Here is a 23,229-nt window from a genome sequence, read left to right as displayed (position 1 = left end):
ACAGGGACGTATCCTGCGGGCGCTGCTTCTGAGTGAACAGGCTCTCTTGGACTGATGGAACCAGCAAACGATGTTCTCGGCTTAAAGTTGCCCGTTCTTTTCATCTAATGCCTCCACACACGCAGTCGGCGTTACAGGGAAGGCCGCCCACGTACTTTGTTTAAAAAAAATCCTGGAAAGAGGAAACCCGACGCAGTTTCCCACTTCCTTCACGCGTCCCGTCGGGTCTGCGCCTGGCACAGCAGGGCTCGGACAGGGGTCTGCCGAGGGGAGGCGGGACCCACCCCCACCGACGGGAGCCAAGGACGAGGGGCTTAGACTAGAACGTCTGTTATCTCCTGAGCATATGCGGGTTGTAACTGAAATATTAATGAGAGTGACTTAAGTCCAAGATGGGAGATTCAGCACGGGCACTTACTTGTGCCTTTCCTCCGCAGAACCCATTAAAATGATAATTAAACGATTGCTAAAAGCATAATCCTACCACTGCAGGGTGAACGCAGGGAAGTAGCAGGAGCTGAGAGATGGCGGCACGCTTCCGATGGCAGGAAGCGTCAGAGGAACGGTAACCCCAGCCGTGCGTCAGAGAAGCCCGGGGTACAGCCGAGGGGCTCCCTGGGGGCCAGTCTGCCCTGCAGACCCCAGAGAGCCTCCTGACGAGCCCCAGGTCCAGCCCAGGCCAGGAATGGGACGTTGTGCTAAAAGCTGGAAATAAACAGTTTTTTTTTAAATGTTTATTTTTTGAGAGAGACAGAGTGTGAGTAGGGGAGGGGCAGAGAGAGAGGGAGACACAGAATCTGAAGCAGGCTCCAGGCTCTGAGCTATATCAGCACAATGTGGGGCTCGAACTCATGAACTGTGAGATCATGACCTGAGCCAAAGTCGGATACTCAACCGACTGAGCCCCCAGGCGCCCCTATAAAGGCAGTTACAGATGCCCAGGTCCTCAAGAGCTGCTTCTCACTCATTTTGAGGGTCCACACCAGCAAAACAAGGGTGCAAACCCTGAGGAGGCAGTGGGAGGCAAAGAGAGATTTGGTGGCTTCCAGGAGTCCAGAGAAGAGAACTCGCAGACAGACGGCTGTCAGCGGGCCTCCGCAGCACCTGGTGCAAGTCAGAACTGAGAGTCCCTCGTTCCAAGAATAATATCTTCGGGACAGACATTGGAATGCATTCCAGACGATGGACAGAACACACAAGAAGCTGGAAGACAGCAGGGTTGGGGGGGTTCTCAGTAGAAAAAAGAAGGCAACAGAAAACGCCACAAAAAATAAAAACAAGCATGTCCCATTCCAAATATGAGGCCCACTAAGATATTGCCTGCTTTTATTTAAAAAAAATTTTTTAAGTAAATTCTGTGCCCAACATGGGCTCGAACTCGACTCCAAGATCAAGCGTCACATGCTCTACCCACTGAGCCAGCCAGGCGCCCTGATACCACCTGCTTTTTGAACAGTTGGGAGAGCGCTAACGAGAAGCTTCTCTTTGACCTTGGTGCTGGGAGCGTTTTTCCTTTGAAGCGCACTTGGCTCCCAGCCTCGGAACTGTACAGGAAGCAATATGAGCCTGGCACGTTTCTTGGCTCTGCAGGGAACAGTATTTGTATAGTCAGAATAATGTTCTCTCTTTTAGGTGGTCACACAGTACCCTTGTGCGAATTTGTTGACTGAACTCTTTCTGGTACTGGACGTTCCATTTAATTTCTGGTTGACCTTTCCGTACATAATGCTGGAATCTGAGGTCCACCTGACCTGTAAATCCTCTGTGTTGGAAGAGCTGGAGAACCGAATCGTCATGCTAGGAATGCATCATTGTGCACGGGGAGGGCAGGGGCCTCACGTGCAAGAGCGATGGCCTGGCTCTCAAGGGAGGTGGCTCCTCACCGTGCCGGCCCCGGGCCAGCAGCCCGGCGTGCCCGTGGCCTCCTGACCCTGTTCTGCGGACAGCAGCGGGGTACTGCTTCTGGGAGCAGGGGTCTGTAGGCAGGAAGGCATGTTGGGGGCGCGGGGGCTGACTTGCAGGTCTGCGGGTCTGGGACAAGTGGGAGAGACCAGTGTTTATGCACGGGCAGAAGGATCCAGACAGAAAGAGGCCATTCTAGTCAAGTTTGGCGTTTCTCAATCTTTTTTTTAAATTTTTTAATGTTTTGTTTATTTGAGAGAGAGAACGAGTGAGCAGGGAAGGGTCAGAGAGAGAGGGAGACACACAGAATCTGAAGACAGGCTCCAGGCTCTGAGCTAGCTGTCAGCACAGAGCCCGACGCAGGGCTCGAACCCACGAACTGTGAGATCATGACCTGAGCCGAAGCTGGATGCTTAACCGACTGAGCCACCCAGGTGCCCCTTCTCAATCTTTTTGAACGTCATGGACACGTGACACATATTTATAAGGCACATGGGTAAACGGGCGAGACCAGTCGTGATCAGAAGTGACCCCTGGCCGTTCCAGTTGTCCCGGGCTCGGCTCTGCACCCCGGGGCTCTGGCAGATCTTGTCGGCAGGGTGCTCACTCCCAGCCCAAGGACAGCTGGAAGGCGCTCCTTTCTCCAGATCCCTTCCACACATCTGCCACGTGCCTGCTGTTGGACACAAGCATGCAGATCCTTCGCGAACGCCTGGAGACGGATGCCCTCGGGATTGGGTGCTGTATGCCGTTGGAGGCCCCTGCTCGCAGGGCGCTGAGGGCCCGGGCTGCAGGGTGCGCCAGGTCCCGGGGTCTCTGGCTTTCGGATGCCAGGAGTCCCCGAGCAGGGCTGTGGGGAGAGCCTGCCGGGAGGTGAGGGTCAGGCGGAGGTCAGCCGAGGCACCGGGGCTTTGGGTACAGATGCCCCCAACACCTGTCCCTCCGACCCCTGTCCCTGGAGGAGACTGGGTGCGAGCCAGCCCCCTGCTAAGGTGGGCCTGGTCCTCAGGTAGTAAGCGGAAATGAGGCCAGAGGGGAGGGGAATCTGAGTGCCCTGACGAGATGGCACTGCCCTGCAGGTTCCCTGGCAGACCCCTCTGGTGGCCATGGCCTAGCTCCAGTAGGTGCTGGCTTCCTGTGCCCCGGGCTCAAGGGGAGGGCAGTACCGCATTCATCTCTCTGTCCCCGGGGCCAGCTGCTGGGTTTTTGAAGGGCTCTGTGAGGGCAGGTAGAGTCGGACGTGTGGGTGGCGTGGGTGGCGTGGGCTCCAGCAGGCCTGCCAGCGCCCAGCCCCCCGGGATTCTCCGTGATGCCCGCTGCCCCGCAGGGAGGGCCGTGCCCCTGCCTGTCCTGCAGGCTCTGGCCCAGGCTGACCCCAGGGACTGGAGGCCTGACTTGGGGCCCCGCCCCTGCCCTTTTGAACAGACCAGCTGGTTCACGCTTTTGCCCTTGACAATCGTGGGAAATAACAGGAGTGTTGCCTTGCTGGGCACAAGTGACAGAATTTCCACGTCACATCAAAGCCAGAGAGTTGAGTTTAGCAGATATTTTGGACCAACTGCGTTCGTGGGACTGCCACACACCAGTGGCTGGGGGCTGGGGGAAGGCGCCCTGTCCCCTGTGTCCGTGTGTCCGAGTAAGTTCACGTGGCTCTGGAACTATGGGCTTATTTTTATTTTCTGGATTACCTTCCCTCAAGGCATTCAGTGCTTCAGCCTGGCAGTGGGTTCTGAAGGTGTCCCTTCTCCCCGGGTGTGTGCTGCCCCCAGGGGACAGATCCACCCCCATAGTCCCCGCCCCACCCCCTTCCTTCACCCTCCCCCTCCTCCACCCCTTCCCCCACCCACCCCGCTCCCTCCCCAGTCCTTTCTCCCTCCCCCAGCCCCCACTGCTTTCACCTCCTTGGTGCACCTTCCGTGTTCTTGGGCGCAGAGGGCAGTGTCTGTCCAACTGTCCCCGCCCGGGGGGCCTGGGAAAGCAGGGACGGGTGTCTGCACCGTCTCGTGATTTCCCTTAGACAAAGGGCAGTTGTTCAACTTCCCAACCGCTCGAGCTGGTGACAAATGTACCTTGTCTTTGGCTGGAATCCTATCAATCCTTGAGGCCACCTTGGTGAAGTCCTGCTGACTAGAAAGCTGTTTGGCAGTTATATGTGACTTTGATCAATGAGGATAAGAGAAAATGGATTTTTCTTTCATAAATACCACCTAGAAGGCCACGCTCTCTCAGTAGATGAGGTCCACAGGGAAGACGCAAATAATAAATGACTACCTCCTGGTCACGAGGTTGGAAACCAGTGGGTTCACGGTGAGGTGGAGTCAAGCCCAAGTGATACCTAAAAAACAAGGGCTCTGGCTTCTTCTAGAGCAGCCCATGGTTTTGGAGATGCTCAGCGGAACCCCTGGGCGCTCGGGGCACCTTGTGGGCTCAGGGCCCTTGGTGCCACGTTCCCAGCCAGCTTCTGTCCTCTCTGTCCCCTTGCTAGCTAGATTTCCTCAAAAACCACTTTGTTGATGGGACGCCTGCGTGGCTCAGTCCGTTTAGTGTCCGATTCTTGACTTGGGCTCAGGCCATGATCTCGTGGTCTTTGAATTTGAGCCCAAGTTGGACTCCGTGTGGTGCAGAGCCTGCTTGGGATCCTCTCTCTCTCTCCTCCTCCTCTCTCTGTCCCTCCCTTGCTCATGTTCCCTCTCTCTCTCCCTCTCTTTCACTGTCTCTCAAAATAAACTTAAAAAAATCAACCACTTTATTGAGGTTTAATTGACCTGCAGGAAACTGCACACGTTGAATGCACACATTGGAGGTATACAGCGTAACGAGCCTGGAGATGTGTCCACCCCATGGAGCTGTCACTGCTATCTGTGCCATAAATACTTCCTTCCAAAAACTTCCCCCTTCTTCTTTGTCGTCATCATTTGTGTGTGTGTGTGTGTGTGTGTGTGTGTGTGTGTGCGCGCGCGCAAGAAGAAGTTTCCATAAGTCTACCGTCTCTGGAAATCTCTAGGTGTACAGTGTCATTGTTAACCATAGGCCCCGTGCTGTAGAAAGTTCTTGCCTTGCTCCACCTGTCAGCTGTGGGGCCCCCTCACACCTGTCTGATTTGGTCCACGTGGATGTACGTTTGACCTTGAGCTTGGGACCCAATAGATGCCATTTTACACTGCATGCGTTCAGTGAGCCCGCTCTCTGTCGTGTCAGAGAAAACTCCAGATGCACGGGGCCATGCCATAGTCCTCCCCCCCCACACACTGGTGCTCCCAGCACGCTCAGGTCGGGGGCTCCCTGGATCCCCAGGCCATGGCCGCGGCTTGTCTCCTGGGGGTATTCTTAGTGCCCAGCCCAGTCATCTTACGTGGCTGCGTAGTGAATATTTGTTAAGTAAACATACACATATTAGTATTCATATTTGTAAGAATAGGAGCATAGTGTTGTGCTGTTTTCAGCCTTGTCTTTTCTCTCAATACTGTGTCCTCAACATCCACAGTCCTAGCGTCGGCTAGCTTTTGTGGGAGTCCTGCAGCTTGTAAGATTGTTGGGTTTTTTCCTTCCCTTCCTCTTCCTTCCTTCCTTCCTTCCTTGTTTGCTTTATTTTCTCTGAAGCAAGGGGTTTGGAGTGACATCCAAATTCTCCAAGATTTAGCTCGATCTCTTCAGAAGGATCTGGGACTCTGCCAGGGTTGGTGGCCTCCTGATTTTGTAACTTCTGGGTGTAAATCATTGAACGGTGGTGAAGTAGAGAAGAAATCATAGTGGATAAAGAAAAAAGGAACATCGTTCCGTGTTAGTAAGTAGGCACTTGCAGATTGCAAAGACTGCACATGTATGTGAATGGACACGTGGTTCTTCCTTGAGCGAGTGCCTCGCTCGGACGCCTGTGGATTATTTATGAGGTTTGTGCGCGAGCGTGTGTTTCTTTCATTTTCTGCAGACAGCACTTTGGTGGCTGTCTTCGCTTGAGTATCTTTGCATACCCTCCTTTGTCACCCCTGGGTAGATTCCTAGAAGCAAGTGCTTGGCTTCAGGAGTGGACAGTGTTAAGGCGTGGACTGCGTGGTGGTAATTTCCCGACCATCAGGTTACACTACCATTTATAACGCAAAAGAGACAGGTGCATTCCACTCTGGCGGCTGGATTTTTATCAAAATATTTTTATTATTTTTTAAAATTTTTATAAGTGTATTTATTTTTGAGAGAGAGGGAGAACACGAGCAAGGGAGACAGAGAAAGAGAGAGAGAGGAGACAGAATCCGAAGCAGGCTCCAGGCTCCGAGCTGTCAGCACAGAGCCCGACCCGGGGCTTGAACCCTTGGACTGAGAGATCATGACCTGAGCGGAAGTCAGACACCGAACCGACTGAGCCCCCCGGGCGCCCCTAACAGAATCTTCTTGTCATAAAACGTGCATAGCTGTATCACTGTCAGTGTTTTCAGGCGTGCAGTTCAGGGCGTGAGGGCGTTCACGCAGCGCCGGGACCGTCCCCACGGCCAGCTTCAGAACTGGCAGCAGGTGCCCGAGTTTCCTTCCCGTCTTCCCAGCTTGAAGCCGAAAGGCTCCCGTCGTTTTCCTTCACTGTGTCTTTTTCACCGAGACGGTGTGACTTGCTGCCGCGCGCTGTGGACACGTGTCCCCTCGACTGCTCCTCGGTCCTTGTCCGTGGCTCCGTGCAGCTGTCCGACGCCGAGGACCAGCCACCTGGAAAGGCCGTGCCCGCTGGTGCCGGCCTTGACCGCCGCCTCCACTGCTCTCCATCTGCTCTGCCTGCCCGGCCTCCACACGTCCGTGCATGCTGGTCGCGCTTCCCTCCGCGCCTGTGGGCGCTTCCCCACCTGCTCTTCCGCCCCATCCTCCTGAGTACACTGATCCCCCTCAGCCCCCCAGGGGCCATGCCTCGTTTTCTGCTCTCATGGTAAAATGGACTCAATGTAGAGCCCACCGTTGTAACGGTCTCTAAGCGTATTTGCAATTCAGCGGCATCAGGAACGTTCTTGGCGCTCTGCACCTGTCACCACCATCTACTTCCGGCACGTGTTCATCTACTTCCGGTACATGTTCATCTACTTCCGGTACGTGTTCATCTACTTCCGGTACGTGTTCGTCTTCCCAGAGAGCAACTCTGCCCCCACCCACTAAGCAGTAACCCCCCCCAGCCCCTGGCATCCACCTTTCTTCTTTCTCCCTTGATGAATTTGACTTTTGGATTCACATAAATGGAATCATACAGTCTTTCTTTCTCCTTTTTGTTTGTTTGTTTTGAGAGAGAGAGAAAATGAGCAAGGGAGAGAGAGATTCCAAGCAGGGTCCATGCTCAGCACGGAGCCTGATGTGGGGCCCGATCCCACAACCCTGGGACTATGACCTGAACCAAAATCAAGAGTCAGATACTCAACTGAGCCACCAAGGCACCCCGCAATCTTTTTAGCCTTTTGTGCCTCACTTAGTGTAACACATTCAGGATTCATCTGTGTTGTAGCACGTATCAGAATTTCATCCCTTTCATGTCTGAATGCTGTTCCACTTTGTGGTGGGGGACACGTGGGTTGTTTCCTCTTTTTGGAATAATGCTGAGAACACTCATGTCCAAGGATGTTTGAGTCCCTGCTTTCAGTTCTCTGGGGCGTGTGCCTCGATGTGGAGCTGCTGGTCCTGTGTTAATTCTCCGCTTAACTTTTTGGGGGGACCAGCAAACCTTTCTCCACAGGCTCCACACACTTTCTGAATAAATGACCAAAAAATAAAAAAAAAGAGAGATGGTGGCGGAGATGTCCCAGGTCCCCGGGCTGAGGGACGGTGCTGTGTGGGGACCCTGAGCCTGGGAGTCTGGACGAAGGGTCCAGGCAAGGCGGTCGGGCCAAGAACTGTTTCCTAGGGCTTGCTCAGCCGGGCTGTGTCATCGGCTGTCTGCCGGGCCGTGGTTGACTCTTCTGAGTGTGGCTTGCTGGGATGACATACCAGAAGTGAGGACAATGGCTGAGATGAGGGGACAGGAGGGCCGTGTGCCACCAGCTCAGACTCCGGCCAGGAGCAGTGGGGGCATTCCTAGCTCCAAAAGGGAGGTTCTGGAAGGATCTGGAGCTCGCCTCCCCCTGCAGCTCAAGCCTCGAGGCGATGGTCAGAGTAACTTAGAGGAAACAGAAGACTAGTGGAGGTGCTCCCTGAGCCCTGGGGGCTTCCCTCAGCCTTCCTCCCCGGGGCCCAGGGATGCTGAGCTGTACTCTGTCCAGGCCGCTTCGGACAAGCAGAGACTGGCAGCGCCCAGAGGGGCGTCTTCCCCACTTTGAGACGAGGCCTCTACCCGCCGTCTGCAGGTTGAGGCAGGTTGGCCTGTGCCTTGCAAGGTCGCCTTATGGAAAAGCCATTGGCCGCACTATTTATTGGACCCTTTTCTTTGCTCTCTCTAAACCTTGCCTCTCCATGTTTTCTGTATTTCTAAAAGCATGGAAAATATTCTCCTGTTCATAAGAGACCTTGAAATAGGCAGTCTGGCTCCTTCCTTGGGCACCAGCAACCAAGAAAGGCAGTGAAGGCACAATGTAGGCACACATTTTGTCTCCTCGGGGTGGATGTCCACAGGTACCCTTCTAGAATGTGCTAAGTATCTGTTAGCTTCCACTCACACCCACTAGGATGGCTGTAATCAAACAGGCAGCAGCAGGGGCGCCTGGGCGGCTGAGTTGGTTAAATGTCTGACTCTTGATTTCGGTTTAGGTCATGATCTCACGTTTCTCGAGTGGGAGCCCCGTGTCGGGCTCCATGCTCTCAGCAGAAAGCTCTCTGAATATCAGGCTCCCTGCTTGGAATTCTCTCTGTTTCTGCCCTTGCCCTGCTTGTGCGCTTGAGTGCACTCTGTCGCTCGCTCCCTCTCTCAAAATAAATAAACTTAACAACAAGAACAACAAAACACTTTTAAAAAACACCAGAAAGGCAGTGACAAGTGTTGGGGAGGGTTTGGACAAGTTGGAAGCCTCCTACACTGCTGGCGGGTCACGGGATGGTGGGGCCTCCTGGGAGTCATCCTGGTGGCGCCTCGAAAAGTTAGGCACAGAGTTGCCCTGTGGCCCAGCAGTTCCACTCCTGGACACAGACGGACCCAGGAACCAAGAAACGTGTGTCCACGTAAAGGTAGCACACAAGTAATTCATAGCAGCGTCCTCTGCAACGGCCAAGTGACAGGACTAGTGCAAATGTGCACCCACTGATAGGCGGAGAAACAAAACGTGTCCATACAGTGGACTCCCATTCAGCCATAAAAACCAATGAAATATCGATATGGGCTCCGCCGTGGATGAACCTTGAAAACACTGCGCTGTGAGAAAAGCCAGACACGGAATGCCACACGCTGCGTGATTGCATTTATGTGAAGTGTCCGAAACAGGCGAATGGGGGGAGACAGAAAGGAGAGAGCAGCGGGCTGGAGCTGGGAGGAGGGACAGTGGGCGCAGTGAGTATGGGATTTAGGGGCGCAGTGACGAAAATACTCTGAAGTGAAATCGTGGTGATGCTGCACAGTTCTGTGAATCAGCCGAGAGCCCCGGAACTGTGCGCAGGGGGAGTTTGGTGGTGTCTGAATCCCAACTCCCTAACACTAGCGCAAAAACTATCCGTTGTTTATATGAAGTTTAAGTTTAGCCAGAAATCCTGTATTTGTGTGTGCATGTGTACACGTGTGCATGCCAAATCTGGCACCTCTGTAAATGCCACCTGTTTTTCTAGATACAGTTTTTTGTAATACATAAACTATCTAATACTCTGAGAGACCAATTGATAGTGTAAGTGGAAACATCACAAATGCGCTTTTGAGGTGAGTCTGCACCTTTGGTTCTGTGTTTTACACCTTTTGCAATTGACTTGGAAAGTTACCAGCCTCTTCACACCATGCATTTTTAATTTTATTAATTTTATTTATTTTTATTTAAAAAAATTTTTTTTAATGTTTTTATTTATTTTTGATACAGAGAGAGACAGAGCATGAGAGGGGGAGGGGCAGAGAGAGAAGGAGACACAGAACCGGAAGCAGGCTCCAGGCTCTGAGCTAGCTGTCAGCACAGAGCCCGACGCGGGGCTCGAACCCACGAACATGAGATCTGACCTGAGCCGAAGCTGGAGGCTTAACCGACTGAGCCACCCAGGCACCCCTCATTTTATTTATTTTTAAATGTTTGTTTATTTTTGAGAGAGAGAGACAGCGTGACTGGGGGAAGGGCAGAGAGATAGGGAGACACAGAATCCTAAACAGACTCCAGGCTCAGCGCTGTCAGCACAGAGCCTGATGCAGGGCTCGAACTCACAGACTGCAAGATTATGACCTGAGCTGAAGGCCCTTGGTTGCTTAACCCACTGAGCCCCCCCCAGGCGCCCTATTTATTTTATTTTTTTAATGTTTATTTTATTTTTGAGAGAGAGGGAGACAGAGTCCGAGCAGGGGAGGGACAGAGAAAGGGAGACACAGAATCTGAAGCAGGCTCCAGGCTCTGAGCTGTCAGCACAGAGCCCGACCTGAGCCGAAGTCGGACGCTTAACCGACTGAGCTACCAAGGCGCCCCACAGTTTTAATTTTAAACAGAAGTGAGTCCTAAGAAAACAAAAACAGCCTTTTCCCTCCCAAACCCAAATTTAGAGTAGTGGCCATACACTCAGCAAGGGTTGGCTTCTTGAGAAGGTTCTAGTAGGACCATGAAGGGGAAATAGGAACCATTCAGCCAATTTGCCAGGATGTGGACTAATTTGACAAGAAAGGAGGAAACAAGTCTCAGACTCCTATGCTTTTAAACTTTGGAAAAGTTTTTTAAATTGCGAAAGCACACGGTTATTCTCTTTTGAAGATTTTTTGTTGAATTTGGTGACTGTTGGAGAGACTGCTAGACTGTCGGGGCGAGCCAGCTGGGGTGGAAGAGGGGTCTCCGCCTGTGACTCACGTTCCCTGGCCGGGTCGCTGTCCGCTACAGAAAAGCCTTGTGCACACGTCCCGTTTCCTCTTCGCTTGGGGTGGTTGGGTGCAGAGTGTGGGGCGGTTGGGTGCGGAGTGGGGGGCGGTTGGGTGCGGAGTGGGGGGCGGTTGGGTGCGGAGTGAGGGGCTTGCCCCGGGCCCACAGGCGGGCGAGCAGCCCCGCGCCAGGGCCCTGGCCTGGACCCCCCGCCTCGTGCGGAGGAGAGGCCGCACAGCTGAAGTCTGAAGGGGCCCCTGGGCTTGCCGGCGCCGTCCCCTGACCGGGCTCCAACCCCGCTATGTCCCTGGGCCAAGGGATGGCCGTTCCATCTTCTCAGTCCCCGTTCAGGGATCTGTCATTTGGTTTCCCTTTCCCAGGAAAGGCGGGCCACCGCGGTAGCCCTCGGTAGCTCGTGAAGCCAATGGCTTTGGGGAAGACGGGTCAGCGCGGGTGACCCAGAGGGCTGGCTTGTGCTCCAGGACGCGGCTGGAGCCTCCGCGCTCAGTTGTCTGTGTCCCCCATTCTCCCTGCGGGCGTTTGACCCCGGGGGCTCCCCGGTGCGGTCCGACCCACAGCGTCACCCCAGGAGGATCCGCTTTGCCTTCCGGCGTCTCTGCCAGGCGGTCCGGAGGCGGGGCGCGCGCGGCGCAACGCAGATGTCCCTCGGCTGTCCTGTCCCAGCCTTCGGCCGCGGGTCTGTATTCTCCCTGCCCCCTCCACATTTGATCTTGAAACAAAACAGAGTAGTTTCATTGCGATCTAACTCCGGTACGGTACAATTCAGTTATATAAAATATACAGTTCATTGATTTTTTAATATTCGGAACTTGCGCAGCCGTCCATGCCATCTAACTTTAGAACAGTTTTATCCCCCCTGAAAGCAGCCCAGAACCCATCGGGGCACCTGGATGGCCCTGTCGGTTAAGTGTCCAACTTCGGCTCAGGTCAGCAGCTCCCAGTCCGTGAGCTCTCTCCCCTCCCCTGCTTTCCTCTCTCTCTCTTTGAAAATAAACTTAAAAAGATGTTAAAGAAAAAACCCAGAGCCCATTAGTAGTCACTCCGTATTCTCCCCATTTTTACTATAGACGAGAACAGAAGCCCTCAGCCTTTAAAATTGAGAAATTATATGGAAACCAATTTGACAATAAACGATTATTTAAAAAAAATTGAGAACACTGTTTTCCCAGTCCTTTAAGAAAATCACATCTGCTGTGATCAGGCGTAACGTCGCCGAGTCATACCCTCAGACCAGGTGGGGCGTGAGGTCTTGTGTATTCTGTTTTCATCGCAGCAAAATATGAGGCTCTGCGCACAGGTGAATCACAGCAAAGGGAAGAAAACAGACTTGCTTCTTCGGCAGGATTGTGTGCTCTCCTGAATTAGCTGTCCCAGGATTCATTAATCGTTAGGACTTGGGCAGCCTGCCACCTGGCTTTTTAGAAATCATCACTTGGATGTATCCTGATTCTTGGCTTGGTGTTCCCAGTCCATGAATCATAGAGCTCTGCTTTTTTGTCTAAAACTCCCTTTTTTTCATGATAGATTCAGATGACATGAGTTTTGATAGCACAAATGCTCAGGATGCCACGTGCAGAATAAAATCACGGATACATGTTACAATCCTAAGACAGTATTCCCTTCCAGAGATGGAACGTGAACAGAAAGCCCGTCCATGGGACGGCCGGTTTGCAGGGGGAGGTCACAGCTCGTGTGTGGTTCCTCTGATGGACCCTGGTGCGTTCACAACTCCCAGGGCATTTCTGGCAGTCTTCGGTAGAGGATACCATTTTTTAAAACATTTATTTATTTTTAAAACATTTCTTTGTTTTTTGAGAGACAGAGACAGATCACGAGCAGGGGCAGAGAGAGAGGGACACACAGAATTGGAGGCAGGCTCCAGGCTCTGAGCTGCCAGCACAGAGCCCAACACGGGGCTTGAACCTACGAACCGTGAGATCATGACCTGAGCACCCAGTCAATCCCCCTCGCCTCCCAAACCCAGCGGATTGGCGGGTGTGCAGGAGGGGGTATGTGTGGAGGAGGGGAGGTTTCTGGGCAGGATAGAGGGTGCCATTTGCAGATGGGGTGGCATTGCTGCATTGCTGGTGAGGTGGGGTCTTTTTAATTTTTATTTAAATTCTAGTTAACATAAGGGCACTCTTAGCTTCAGATACACAATATAGCGATTCTGTGCCTCACCAGGTGCTACTCATCAGTGCACTCCTTTTATGTTTAATGTTTATTTTTGAGAGAGAGGGAGACAGAGCGCCAGTAGGGCAGGGGCAGAGAGAGAGGGAGACACAGAATCCAAACAGGCTCCAGGCCCTGAGCTGTCAGCACAGAGCCGGACGCAGGGTCCGAACCCATGAACCGTTGAGATCATGACCTGAGCCGAAGTCAGACACTTAACCGACTGAGCCCCCAGGCCCCTCGAGTGCACGCCCTAATGCCCATCACCTATGCTACGCAGGCCCTCACCCACCACCCCTCTGCTACCCAGTAATTTGTTCTTGAAAGTTAGGAATCATTTCTTGGTTTGACTCTTTTTTTTTTCTTTATTTTGTTTCTTAAATTCCACATGCATGAAATCACGTGGTATTAGTCTTTCTCCGACTGACTTATTTCACTTAGCATAATACACTTGAGCTCCATCCGTGCCATCGCAAATGCCAAGGTTTCATTATATTTTATGGTTGAATAATATTCCATTGTGTTTACACCCCATCTTCTTTATCCATTCGTCTGTCAGTGGACACGGCTGCTCCCACAGTCTGATAATGCTGCTGTCGGAGTGCGGATGCCTGAGTGGCTCCGTCGGTTGAGCCTTTGACTCTTGACTTCTGCTCAGGTCACTGTCTTGCACTCATGGGATTGAGCCCCGTGTTAGGCTTTATGCTGAGTGTGGAGCCGCTTGGGATTGTCTCTCTCTCCTTGTCTCTCTGCCCCTCCCCCGATGGTGCTTTCTCCTCCCTCCCTCCCTCCCTCTCTCTCTCCCTCAAAAAAGAAAAAAAACACCACAGTGCATGTGCCCCTTTGAATCAGCATATTTTGTATCCTTTGGATAAACACCCAGTAGTGCGATTGCTAGGTCTTGGTTGGGCAGTTCTATTTCTCATTTTTTGAGGAGCCTCCACCCTGTTCTCCAGAGCAGCTGCACCGGTTTGCACCCCGCCAGCCGTGCAGGAGGCTCCCCGTTCTCGGCAGCCTCGCCAGCACCTGTTGTTTCCTGTGTTGTTGCGTTCAGCCATTCCGACAGGTGTGCGGTGGCACCGCATTGTAGTTCGGGTTTGTGTTTTCCTGACAATTAGTGGCATGGAGCGGCTTCTCACATATCTCTTGCCCATCTGTGTGTCGTGTTTGCAGAAATGTCTGTTCATGTCTTCTGCCCATTTTTAACTGGATTATTCATTTTTGGGGTGTTGAGTTTCCCAAGTTCTTTATATATTTGGGGTCCTGACCTTTTACCAAACACGTCATTTGCAAACATCTTCTTCCGTTCCGTAGGCTGCCTGTTTTGATGATCGATTGCTTTGCTGTGCGGAAACATTTTAATGTGGTCCCAGCAGTTTATTTTTGCTTTTGTGTCTCTTGCCTCAGGAGCCGTATCTAGAAAAATACTGCTACGGCCAGTGTTAGAAGAACAACTGCCTGAGTTCACTTTCAGGATTTTTATGATTTCAGGTCTCAAGTTCAGGTCTTTAATCCATTTTGAGTTTTTGTGCGTTGTACAAGAAGGTGGCCCCATTTCATCCTTTTGCGTGTGGCTCTCTACTTTTCCCACCACCATTTGCTGAAGAGACTTTTTCCCATTGTGTGTTCCTGCCTCCTTAGCTGAAGGTTAGTTGACGCCGTAACCATGGGTTTCTTTCTGGGTCTCATGTTCCAGCCCGTTGAGCTGTGTGTCTGTTTTGGTGCCGGTGCCCCACTGTTTTGATGACTGAACCTTTGTGATCTAATTTGTAGTCCGGGATTGTGATGCCTCCAGCATTGTTTGCCTTTTCAAGGCTGTTTCGGCTCTTGGGGGTCTTCTGTGGCTCCACACACTTGAGGATGTTTTGTTCTAGTTCTGTGAAAAACGCTGTTGGTATTTTGATAGGATCGCATTAAATGTGTAGATTGCTTTGAGTCGTATGGACATTTTAACAATATTTGTTCTTCTAATCCGTGAGCATGGGATGTCTTTCCATTCCTGTGTGTCTTCAGCTTCTTTCATCAGTGTCTTAGAGTTTTCAGAGAGGTGTTTTTTTTTCCCCGACAGTTCTTTACCTAGATTTATTTCTGAGGTATCATCATTTTTGTCACTTTTGCATATGACACATTTTTAAAGTAAATTTTTTTCAGTTATACATACAAAATGCCTGTGTAAATTACAAGTGTAAAACTCAGCTCAGGGAGTTTTCGGAAAGTGAGCACAGCCACACGTCCGTCACCCAGATGAAGATAGGGAACGTCTGTTGCACTCCAGAAGCTTCTCTAAGGTCCCTTTCAGTTGTCAGCCAGGTTCTGCTTTCTCTCTTGATCCTGCCCTTGGCCCTGTCTTCCCATAACCTGCCTTCCTGCCCTGCTTCCTCGGAGGAGCCCCCCCTCCATGTGGATATTTGCCTTCCGCACCTGCGCTGCTTTGCCTCCTCTTCTCCTCCTCACTGTAGAGACCCCCACCCACTGCTCGGGACCCCCACCCCGCTCGGAGACTCCTGACCCTTCCCCAGAGTGGATCCGGGGGCCCCTCCGGGGCAGCCCGCAGCCTGTGAACCAGTCCTGGAAGTGGGTCACCCCCACGTGACCCGGCCCCCACCGAGAACGTGTGCGGAGCCCCCGGAAACCATCCAGCCCTCCGGGATACGAGGTGGTGTTCTCCAGGAAGCCTGCCGCACTCCTCAGGGGCCCTCGCCTCATCTCCGATGTAAATGTGACCCAGAAAGGGAGTCCCCAGTCGGTGGAGGAGGAGCGTGTGTGACAGATGTGAGTTAACTTGAGCTCTCTCGTCTATCGGTTTTGTTAGTCTGGGCAGTTTGGGGACAGGCAGAAATAACTTGAGCAGAACGGCTCCGCTGTGACCCTCTTGGCCGAGCTCAGACCAGGCGGGGACGCAGACCTCTGGCTGGCATCCGCAGGTGCGCATTTGCCCCAGGAAGCCCCTATCCCTTGTCGTAGGGGGGCCACGGGGTATGTGGAAGGAGTCCGTGCCCCCACTGGGGAGGGGTTCCACCTGCCCGTACGCTCGGCTCCTCGGACTTCTAACAGTGTTCTGTTCCCACAGTCTGTTTCTTTGCTCCCTACCTCCTTGTTTCATGGGCTGTAACTTTATAATATATTTCAGTATCCGAGAGACTAAATCTCCTCATTGCTCTTCGTTTTCAGAATTTGCATGGCTGTCTTCATATAGTGAGTTTTCCACACGAATAACCCTATTCCGTTCTAAAAACACTCCTGATAATAGTGTCAAACGTATGTATTAATTTAGGGATGATAGGCATCTTTATGTTGAATTATCCTGTTTAAGAGCAGAATGTGTCTTATTGAAGTGTGCTTTGTGTGCCTTTAGAAGTTCTCGGGACGCCTGGGTGGCTCAGTCGCTGAGTGTCCGACTTAGGCTCAGGTCATGATCTTGCAGTTCACGCGTTTGAGCCCCGTGTTGGGCTCTGTGCTGACAGCTCGGAGCCTAGAGCCTGCTTCGGATTCTGTGTGTGTGTGTGTCTCTCTCTCTCTGCCCCTACCTTGCTTACGCTCTCTCTCAAAAATAAATAAAAACCTTAAAAAATAGTTTTTTTTAAAAAAGGGAGTTCTTAATTTTGTGGAGGGTAGGGGGAGCAGGAGAAAGAATCTTAAGCAGGCCCCATGCTCGGGGCAGAGCCTGACCCTGGGCTCAATCCCATGACCGGGAGATTGTGACCTGAGCCGAAATCAAGATGCTTAACTGACTGAGCCACCCAGGTGCCTCCAGAGGTTCTTAATTTTTTTTAAATACAGATTGTGCATCCTTCTTCAATAGCTGCCTAGAAATGGTATGGCGACTACTGTCTGTGGGATCTTTAAAAACCCATTATATCAGCTACATGGTGAGGCTGTGGGTTTTATTTTTTGACAAGTTTACAACCAGTCATCTTGCTGAATTTTATTATTCATTTTCACCTGATTTTCAGTTGCTTTTCCTGGGTATTCCAGGTGTGCGATCACATTATCTGTATCATATTATATTTATTATGGGGGTCTTGTCTGACAGCAGAACCGCAGAACACCCAGGAGTTAGAGTCTTTGCACGGGAAAATGTACTAGAGGAACCTTTTGTCTGTTATCTCCTGTTTTACCCTCTTTTTTACCCTCTCTGTGGGCTAGGCTTTGGAAATTTGAGCCTGCCAGCTAGCGGCTTCATGAACCATCTAGAACAAGGGCTAGGGGCCAGGTGAGCCGATAGCGCTGGTCGCTGTGACCGGCGTTCAGTCCCGGGCCTGCGTCCTGGAGGCACAGGTGAGCTGTCTCAGGACGCTCCGAGGGGACTGGATGGACGAGCAGAAGCCGTGCGGGGGGGATGTGAGGGCTCCAGGGGCTCGTGCACATGGACAACGTGGAGATGCAGGTGATTGGGAGTGTCCGCAGGCGAACCGTGGGCCCTCTGGGGAGGCGCCCGGGGACTTGCAGACCCTTCTAATGCACCTGGAGGGGGCCCGACGGGCCTGGCACCGGGGAAGGCGCTTGCACCGGGTGCTCCGAGCCTCACCGCCCCCTGGGCTTGAGGCCACGCCTTTCCCCGGGCATGTGTGAGTGACGTTTGCAGGGGCTGGAGACTCCAGGTGGACAAACCAGTTAGGGCATCTTGTGAGACTCTGAGACTCAGTTTAAAAACTGTAACAACATCTAGATGCTTTGTTTTCATTCAAATCAAACAGAAAAGTAGGAATCATAGATCATGAGGTTTTGCAGATTCATCTCAGGAAAAGCTTGGAACTGAGCATTGCCAGTGAAGGATGATGATAAATTAAAACATCATTTTTCCTTCTTCTCGCAAAAACTAGTCCCTGCCAGTGCTTTGCAGAATTATCTTAGGCAGCACTAGGAGTGGTTCAGAGCAGGAGTCTGCTGAGTGGGCTTCCTGTCCCAAACACATATGTTGCACAGAGTGTCTAATTATTCTCGGGGACAATTACTGTCAGGTTCCAAAATGTGATCAATGAGCAGCAATTGGTGTTTATTCAGCTCTAAAAAGACTGTGCGAGGGAACAGTAGGTTATATTGTCTGCCTAAAGAAACGTTTTGCCATCCGGAAACATCTGCTTTCTATTTAAAGCGCTGGAGAAGGAACGGGAGTATTTTTGAAATACACTCCCTGTGCATCGAACACCAAAGAAAGGAGAATGAAATTGGGTGTGAAGGTAGTTTCTGTTCTCTGACACACGCTCCCCTCAGCCTTTCCCTGCCGGCCGGGAAAGGCGGCCTCCCGGGTCGGAAAGTCCTACTTCTCTTGGATTTTTCTGTTTACACTGACGTGGGCAGTGACAGGAACTGACCTTTGTGCCTTGGTTCCAGCGTTTTCGCTTTTTCCGGTGATCTCTCAGAGCGGGGGTCTGCGTTTCTGAATTTTGCGGTCAGGTTTATAGACTTCTCCGATTTTGCCGATAAAGATGCAGGGATTTATGGTACGTAGGAAACGTTCTCTGAAGGTCAGTGTATTAGCTACGTTTTGCTGTGCAGTAAGTTGTCACAAACTTGGCAACTTAAAACACTGGCTCTGGTGTGGAGTCTGGGCATGGCATAGGGGGTCCTCGGGGTCTCATAGATGTCACGGAGGTGCCCACGGGGGCTGAGAGCTCATCCGAAGGCTCAACCGTGCAAAGATCTGACCTCAAGCTTCTCGAGGTTTGTTGGCAGAATTTTAGTTCCCCGGGGCGGGTTGGACTGAGGGCCTCACTTCTCCTCTGGCTGTTGGCTGCAGGCCGCTCTCCGTTCCTGCAAACGCGGGTCTCCCCAGCGCGGCATCTTGCTTCGCCAGGGCCATCAAGGGCGTCCGCTGGCGAGACAGAAGCCACAGTCCCCTGTAACCTACTTGGACAATGACGTCCCATCACCTTTGTCATATTCTTTTGGTTAAAAGCAAGTCCCAGGGTCCCGCCCTCCTCCCACTGCCCGAGCTCAAGGGAGGGGATTACGTAAAGGCTCAACCAGCGGGAGGGAGGGGTCACTGGGAGCTGCATCAGAAGCGCCTCTTGCAGACGCTGTTAGAGCGGCGTACGGTTAAGAGGGAGGGTGACTGTTACTTCCGACCGACTTCAGATCTCACACCTGCCACTTGCTGTGTAACCCGGGCCCGGCCTTGGCCTCTCTGAGCCCGCATTACCTCGCCTGTACCCCTCCCCAGAGGACTGTCATGTTCCTAAAGGAGAGGTCACATGTCAAACCCGGCAGTGATAAGTGGTCATTAATATTAACTACCGGCTTTTTTTTTTAAATCCTTTCCTCCCCCTTTTTAAAAAATACCATTAGATTTTTGAATTTTAGAAGAATTAAATCGAACTGGCCCCTGGCCTTGGGCTTGGTTATTCCCGTGGAAATCTCAGTGCTGTGGGTAGCGTCCTGGGCACAGAGCTGCTCCCAGCCCGGCCCTCGCTTGCCCAGGGCTGAGGAGGGCAGGGCCTGGCCCCCCCTGGCGCTTGTCCTCAAAGGGGCAAAGGGGTGCTTCCTGGAGCTCCCCTTATGGGGCTCTGGACCTCTCCCCAAGCGGGAGCAGCCGTGTGCCCAGCAAAGGCCCGGCCACGGACAGCCAGGCTGCGGCCACAGAGGGTGCCCCTCCGGACCCGGGGCCATCTCCAGGGTGACCCTCGATGGCTGGGGCCCATGCCCAGAGCCGAGCGGGCAGATGTGGAGACGGGGCGGCGTCCTGTCTGTATGTTCACCTCGACCTGAGCTACGCCACGCGGGGGACTCTCAGCTTTTGCTTATCCCTGGTCGGGAGGCTCCACGTCTCCTGTCTCTCTGTCCCTCCTGCCCCGTCTCTGTTGGCTTTGTGCCCCTCACTTCCTGTCTCCCGCAGGCCTCAGGGACACAAGTGCTTGCAGGAGGCCGCTGCATGGCCACACAAGCCCCCCGCCGCCCCCCGGCTCTGCCCAGCGCACTTGTGCCTCACCGATGTCTACCCACCTGTGCACCCAAGATCCTCTTCTTGGTGTCACCGTAGTCCCCTTCAGGCCGGGGGAGGAAGTCCCCGAGTCACTCTGTGTCATTCAGCATTAGCTGTGTGATGCCGGCCATGGGGTCACTTCTTCCATCTTTTTTCTAGATCCTCTGCTACGTGTAATGCGCGTATTTCCATAGCTGCTTTGAGGATAAAAATCACCTGGAGCGCTCGTTAAAAACAGCTCCCAGGGGCGCCTGGCTGGCTCCGTCGGTTGAAAGCCCAACTCTTGATTTTAGCTCCGGTCATGATCTCGTGGTTCGTGAGTTTGAGCCCCACACTGGGCTCTGCTCTGAGAACGCAGAGTCAGCTTGGGATTCTCCACACCCCCTCACCATCTCCCCGCCTCTCCCCTGCTCATTCTCATTCATGCTCGCTCTCTTTCTCTCGCTCTCTCTCAAAAATTTTTTTTAAATAGACCTACCCAATCGCTCCCTGTAGAGCCAGGTTCCTGGCGGGTGCAGTAGGTTGGGGCTCAGGGTCTTATATTTTTATCAAGTGGCCCAGGTAGTTTTATCGGAGGTTCCAGAAACACTGGCCTAATGGTGCTGAAGCCCAGACCCAATCCCTCCGCGTGGAGGACGTGAGGGGAGGCCTGACAGCCGGCCCGCCCCTCGCCAGGGCTCCCGCCTGACCCTCGGGCCCCTGCCCGCCGTTCACCTTCGGAGCCAGGGGCACGCAGACTGCGGCACCAGGCGGGTATGGCCTTTTCTTGAAGGACAGTTGGCATGTCGCCCTGTGTTAGTTTCAGGTATCAGCGAGACTTGATGTTTGTGTACCTTTTGCATCATTTGTTTACCACCCTTTTCTGCAGCCGCTGCCCTTTCAATCAGCCCCTCTTCTCGCCTTTGCGAGCGAATCCCACGGGAGCAAGTGTTTTCCTTTGTGCTGTTGTGCTTCGATGATTAGCAAAACCCGGTGCCGGGGCTGACGGCAGCACAGCTGGGACATCCAGATGTCAGACGTCCCCACCTGGACTTGAGTAGTGCCCGCAGCCATGTGCGCCCCCTCCCCCCGGCCCGCCCCTCGTGACTACAGATGCAGGAAATTACAGCGAGAATATTCCTTTTGTTTCCACACCCAGCCCCCTGCTGCCAGAAGGCTGTCCATTTAGGAATGGGAGGGTGGGTGAACTTCACCACGCCTCAGGGAAGACAGGTGTCCTAGGAATCCACACCCCCCAGAGGCACCTGTCCTGCTCTGGGATCTAGCAGGGAACTTTCCGGGGGCAGCAGATGCTTCTGGTGGCCCTTCTGGAAGCGGCCCTCTGGAAGGAGCTGCACTGAGGTAGGGTGAACAGCGTACCCTTGGCCTTTTCTCTCCCAGAACAACAGTCGTGAAAAGCTCTGCTTTGTCTCCAGCCACAGTCGATGGCAGGGCCTGATATTCATGGTGATGGTCTGTAATCTTTGCAGGGGCTCAAGTAGTAAATTGCTTTTCTAGGAAGAAGTTTCTCTCCCAAAAAGAGCTTTCTTTCCAGTAATGAGCTTTCATAGGCGGGCAGGTTCAAAGCCTGCTTTGCCTAAAACACTCCATCTAGACACCAGATGACTTAAAATTCACTTTCTCCTTTTGATTTTTTTTAATCCATTTGAGCGTCTTTTATGTCATCTCTTTGACATCGTTAGGATTTTAAAAATTTGTCTAGGGTTACCTTTTGGTTTTGTTTTTATTTCTAGTAAGTGCTTACTCCATCAGTAGTGTTTTATGCAGGATGAGGCTATCTTTACATCCTGCTGGCTTTTCCCCCATCTTATTTAAACACTTAAAGGATTTGTTCAAAGTTTATTTATTTTGAGAGTGGAAGAGTGTGTGCACATGCATGAGCGGGGCTCAAACCCACGAACCTTGAGATCATGACCCGAGCCAAATTAAGAGTCAGATGCTTAATTGACTGAGCCCCCCAGGCACCCCTGAAGGCTTTAAGGATTATTGAGCCAGTTTGCCTGAAAACCATTAAAATTAGGCATGTTGTATAATGAGGTTGTGTTTGATTTTACATTACTTCGTGAGACATATACCTCAGATTATGAATTGCAGTACAGTACATTATGGTTTTCATCCACTTGCCTAATTTCTTGATGCTTCGTGTCAATATCGAATTAATTCCCCACTCATCAGAAAGAAACCTGGATAGTATGCTCTTTGGTTAATAATCACATTAAAAATTTAAAGGCGTGCGGAGGGGAAAAGCAACAGTGATATGGAGGCAAGAATAGCAAAAGAGGTGGATTTCCTGAATGACACTCCTAAAACTCAGAAGGTTTATAAGTTGGAAACAAAACTGTAAGTCTCAGTGCATTATGAATGAAGCTGGCATTGGTAAGATGCCGTGGATTTGAGAAGTGCTTACTAGAAATATAATAACCAAGTTGCTAACATGGTGGCAGAATCCTCCAAAGTAAATGTATCGCAGAATCCCCAGGTTGCCAGCAGGGTGTCAGAAAAAGAGCAGGGCGCTCGGCAGCATCCAAGCACATTGGACCCCGAGCGGCATATAAAGCAAAGTGCCCGTGGGGACGGACGCCCTGCAGCCTCGGTGTGTGGCTCTGCTGGGGTCTCTTCCTCCTCTTGTGTTAATCGTCTTCATGCATATGGATCTCTCCCAATGAGCCATTAACTCTCTGGGGCCGCAGCAGGGGCGGGGCCCAGGCCTCAGCGGTACACGCAGTCCTCTTCCGCCTGCTCACGCCCTCTCTCCTCTTGCAGAGAACAGCCCATCTTCACCACGCGGGCGCACGTCTTCCAGATCGACCCCAGCACCAAGAAGAACTGGGTGCCGGCCAGCAAGCAGGCGGTCACCGTCTCCTACTTCTACGACGTCACCCGGAGCAGCTATCGCATCATCAGCGTGGACGGAGCCAAGGTACCGCCCCCGAGGCTGACCTGACCCCCTCGTCCCTCCCTCCGCGCAGGGCAGGACAGGTGTGCTTGGACGTGGGGGGAGAGGATGCGCCCGGTCCTGCCGCCTTAACACCGGTGCTGCCGTTACAGTCCTGGCGCTGGTGTGGGCACACATCCGCTGCTTTGTTCCCACTTAAAATTATGGTAAATGGAAAAAAAAAAAAGATTTCCCAGTCACCACATTGGCTTTGTAACTAGCGTTTTAACACCGTATGATGGTTGTGCCCAAGTTTGTAAAATCACCCCAAATTGCCCCAAAACAAGCACCAGAGACTGCTAGGAGACCGAGTCACGCCTGCAAAAGCCAAGGGCCTTTATTACAAGCGTAAGCTC

At 52.4% G+C, this 23,229-nt stretch overlaps 1 protein-coding gene across 1 annotated transcript in view; it reads left to right on the top strand.

Moving 5' to 3' along the window:
* Positions 1 to 23,229, top strand: part of HOMER2 (homer scaffold protein 2) — a 79,864-nt gene that overhangs the window by 24,824 nt on the left and 31,811 nt on the right. The window contains exon 2 of the mRNA XM_029952306.1: positions 22,702 to 22,858. Within this exon, the coding sequence (XP_029808166.1) occupies positions 22,702 to 22,858 (157 nt within the window). The remainder of the gene's footprint in view (positions 1 to 22,701; positions 22,859 to 23,229) is intronic.

The sequence above is a fragment of the Suricata suricatta genome, chromosome 9 (assembly GCF_006229205.1).
Source record: "Suricata suricatta isolate VVHF042 chromosome 9, meerkat_22Aug2017_6uvM2_HiC, whole genome shotgun sequence".
NCBI lineage: Eukaryota > Metazoa > Chordata > Mammalia > Carnivora > Herpestidae > Suricata > Suricata suricatta.
Note: the sequence above shows the minus strand (reverse complement) of the source record. Positions and strands in the feature narration are given on the sequence as shown.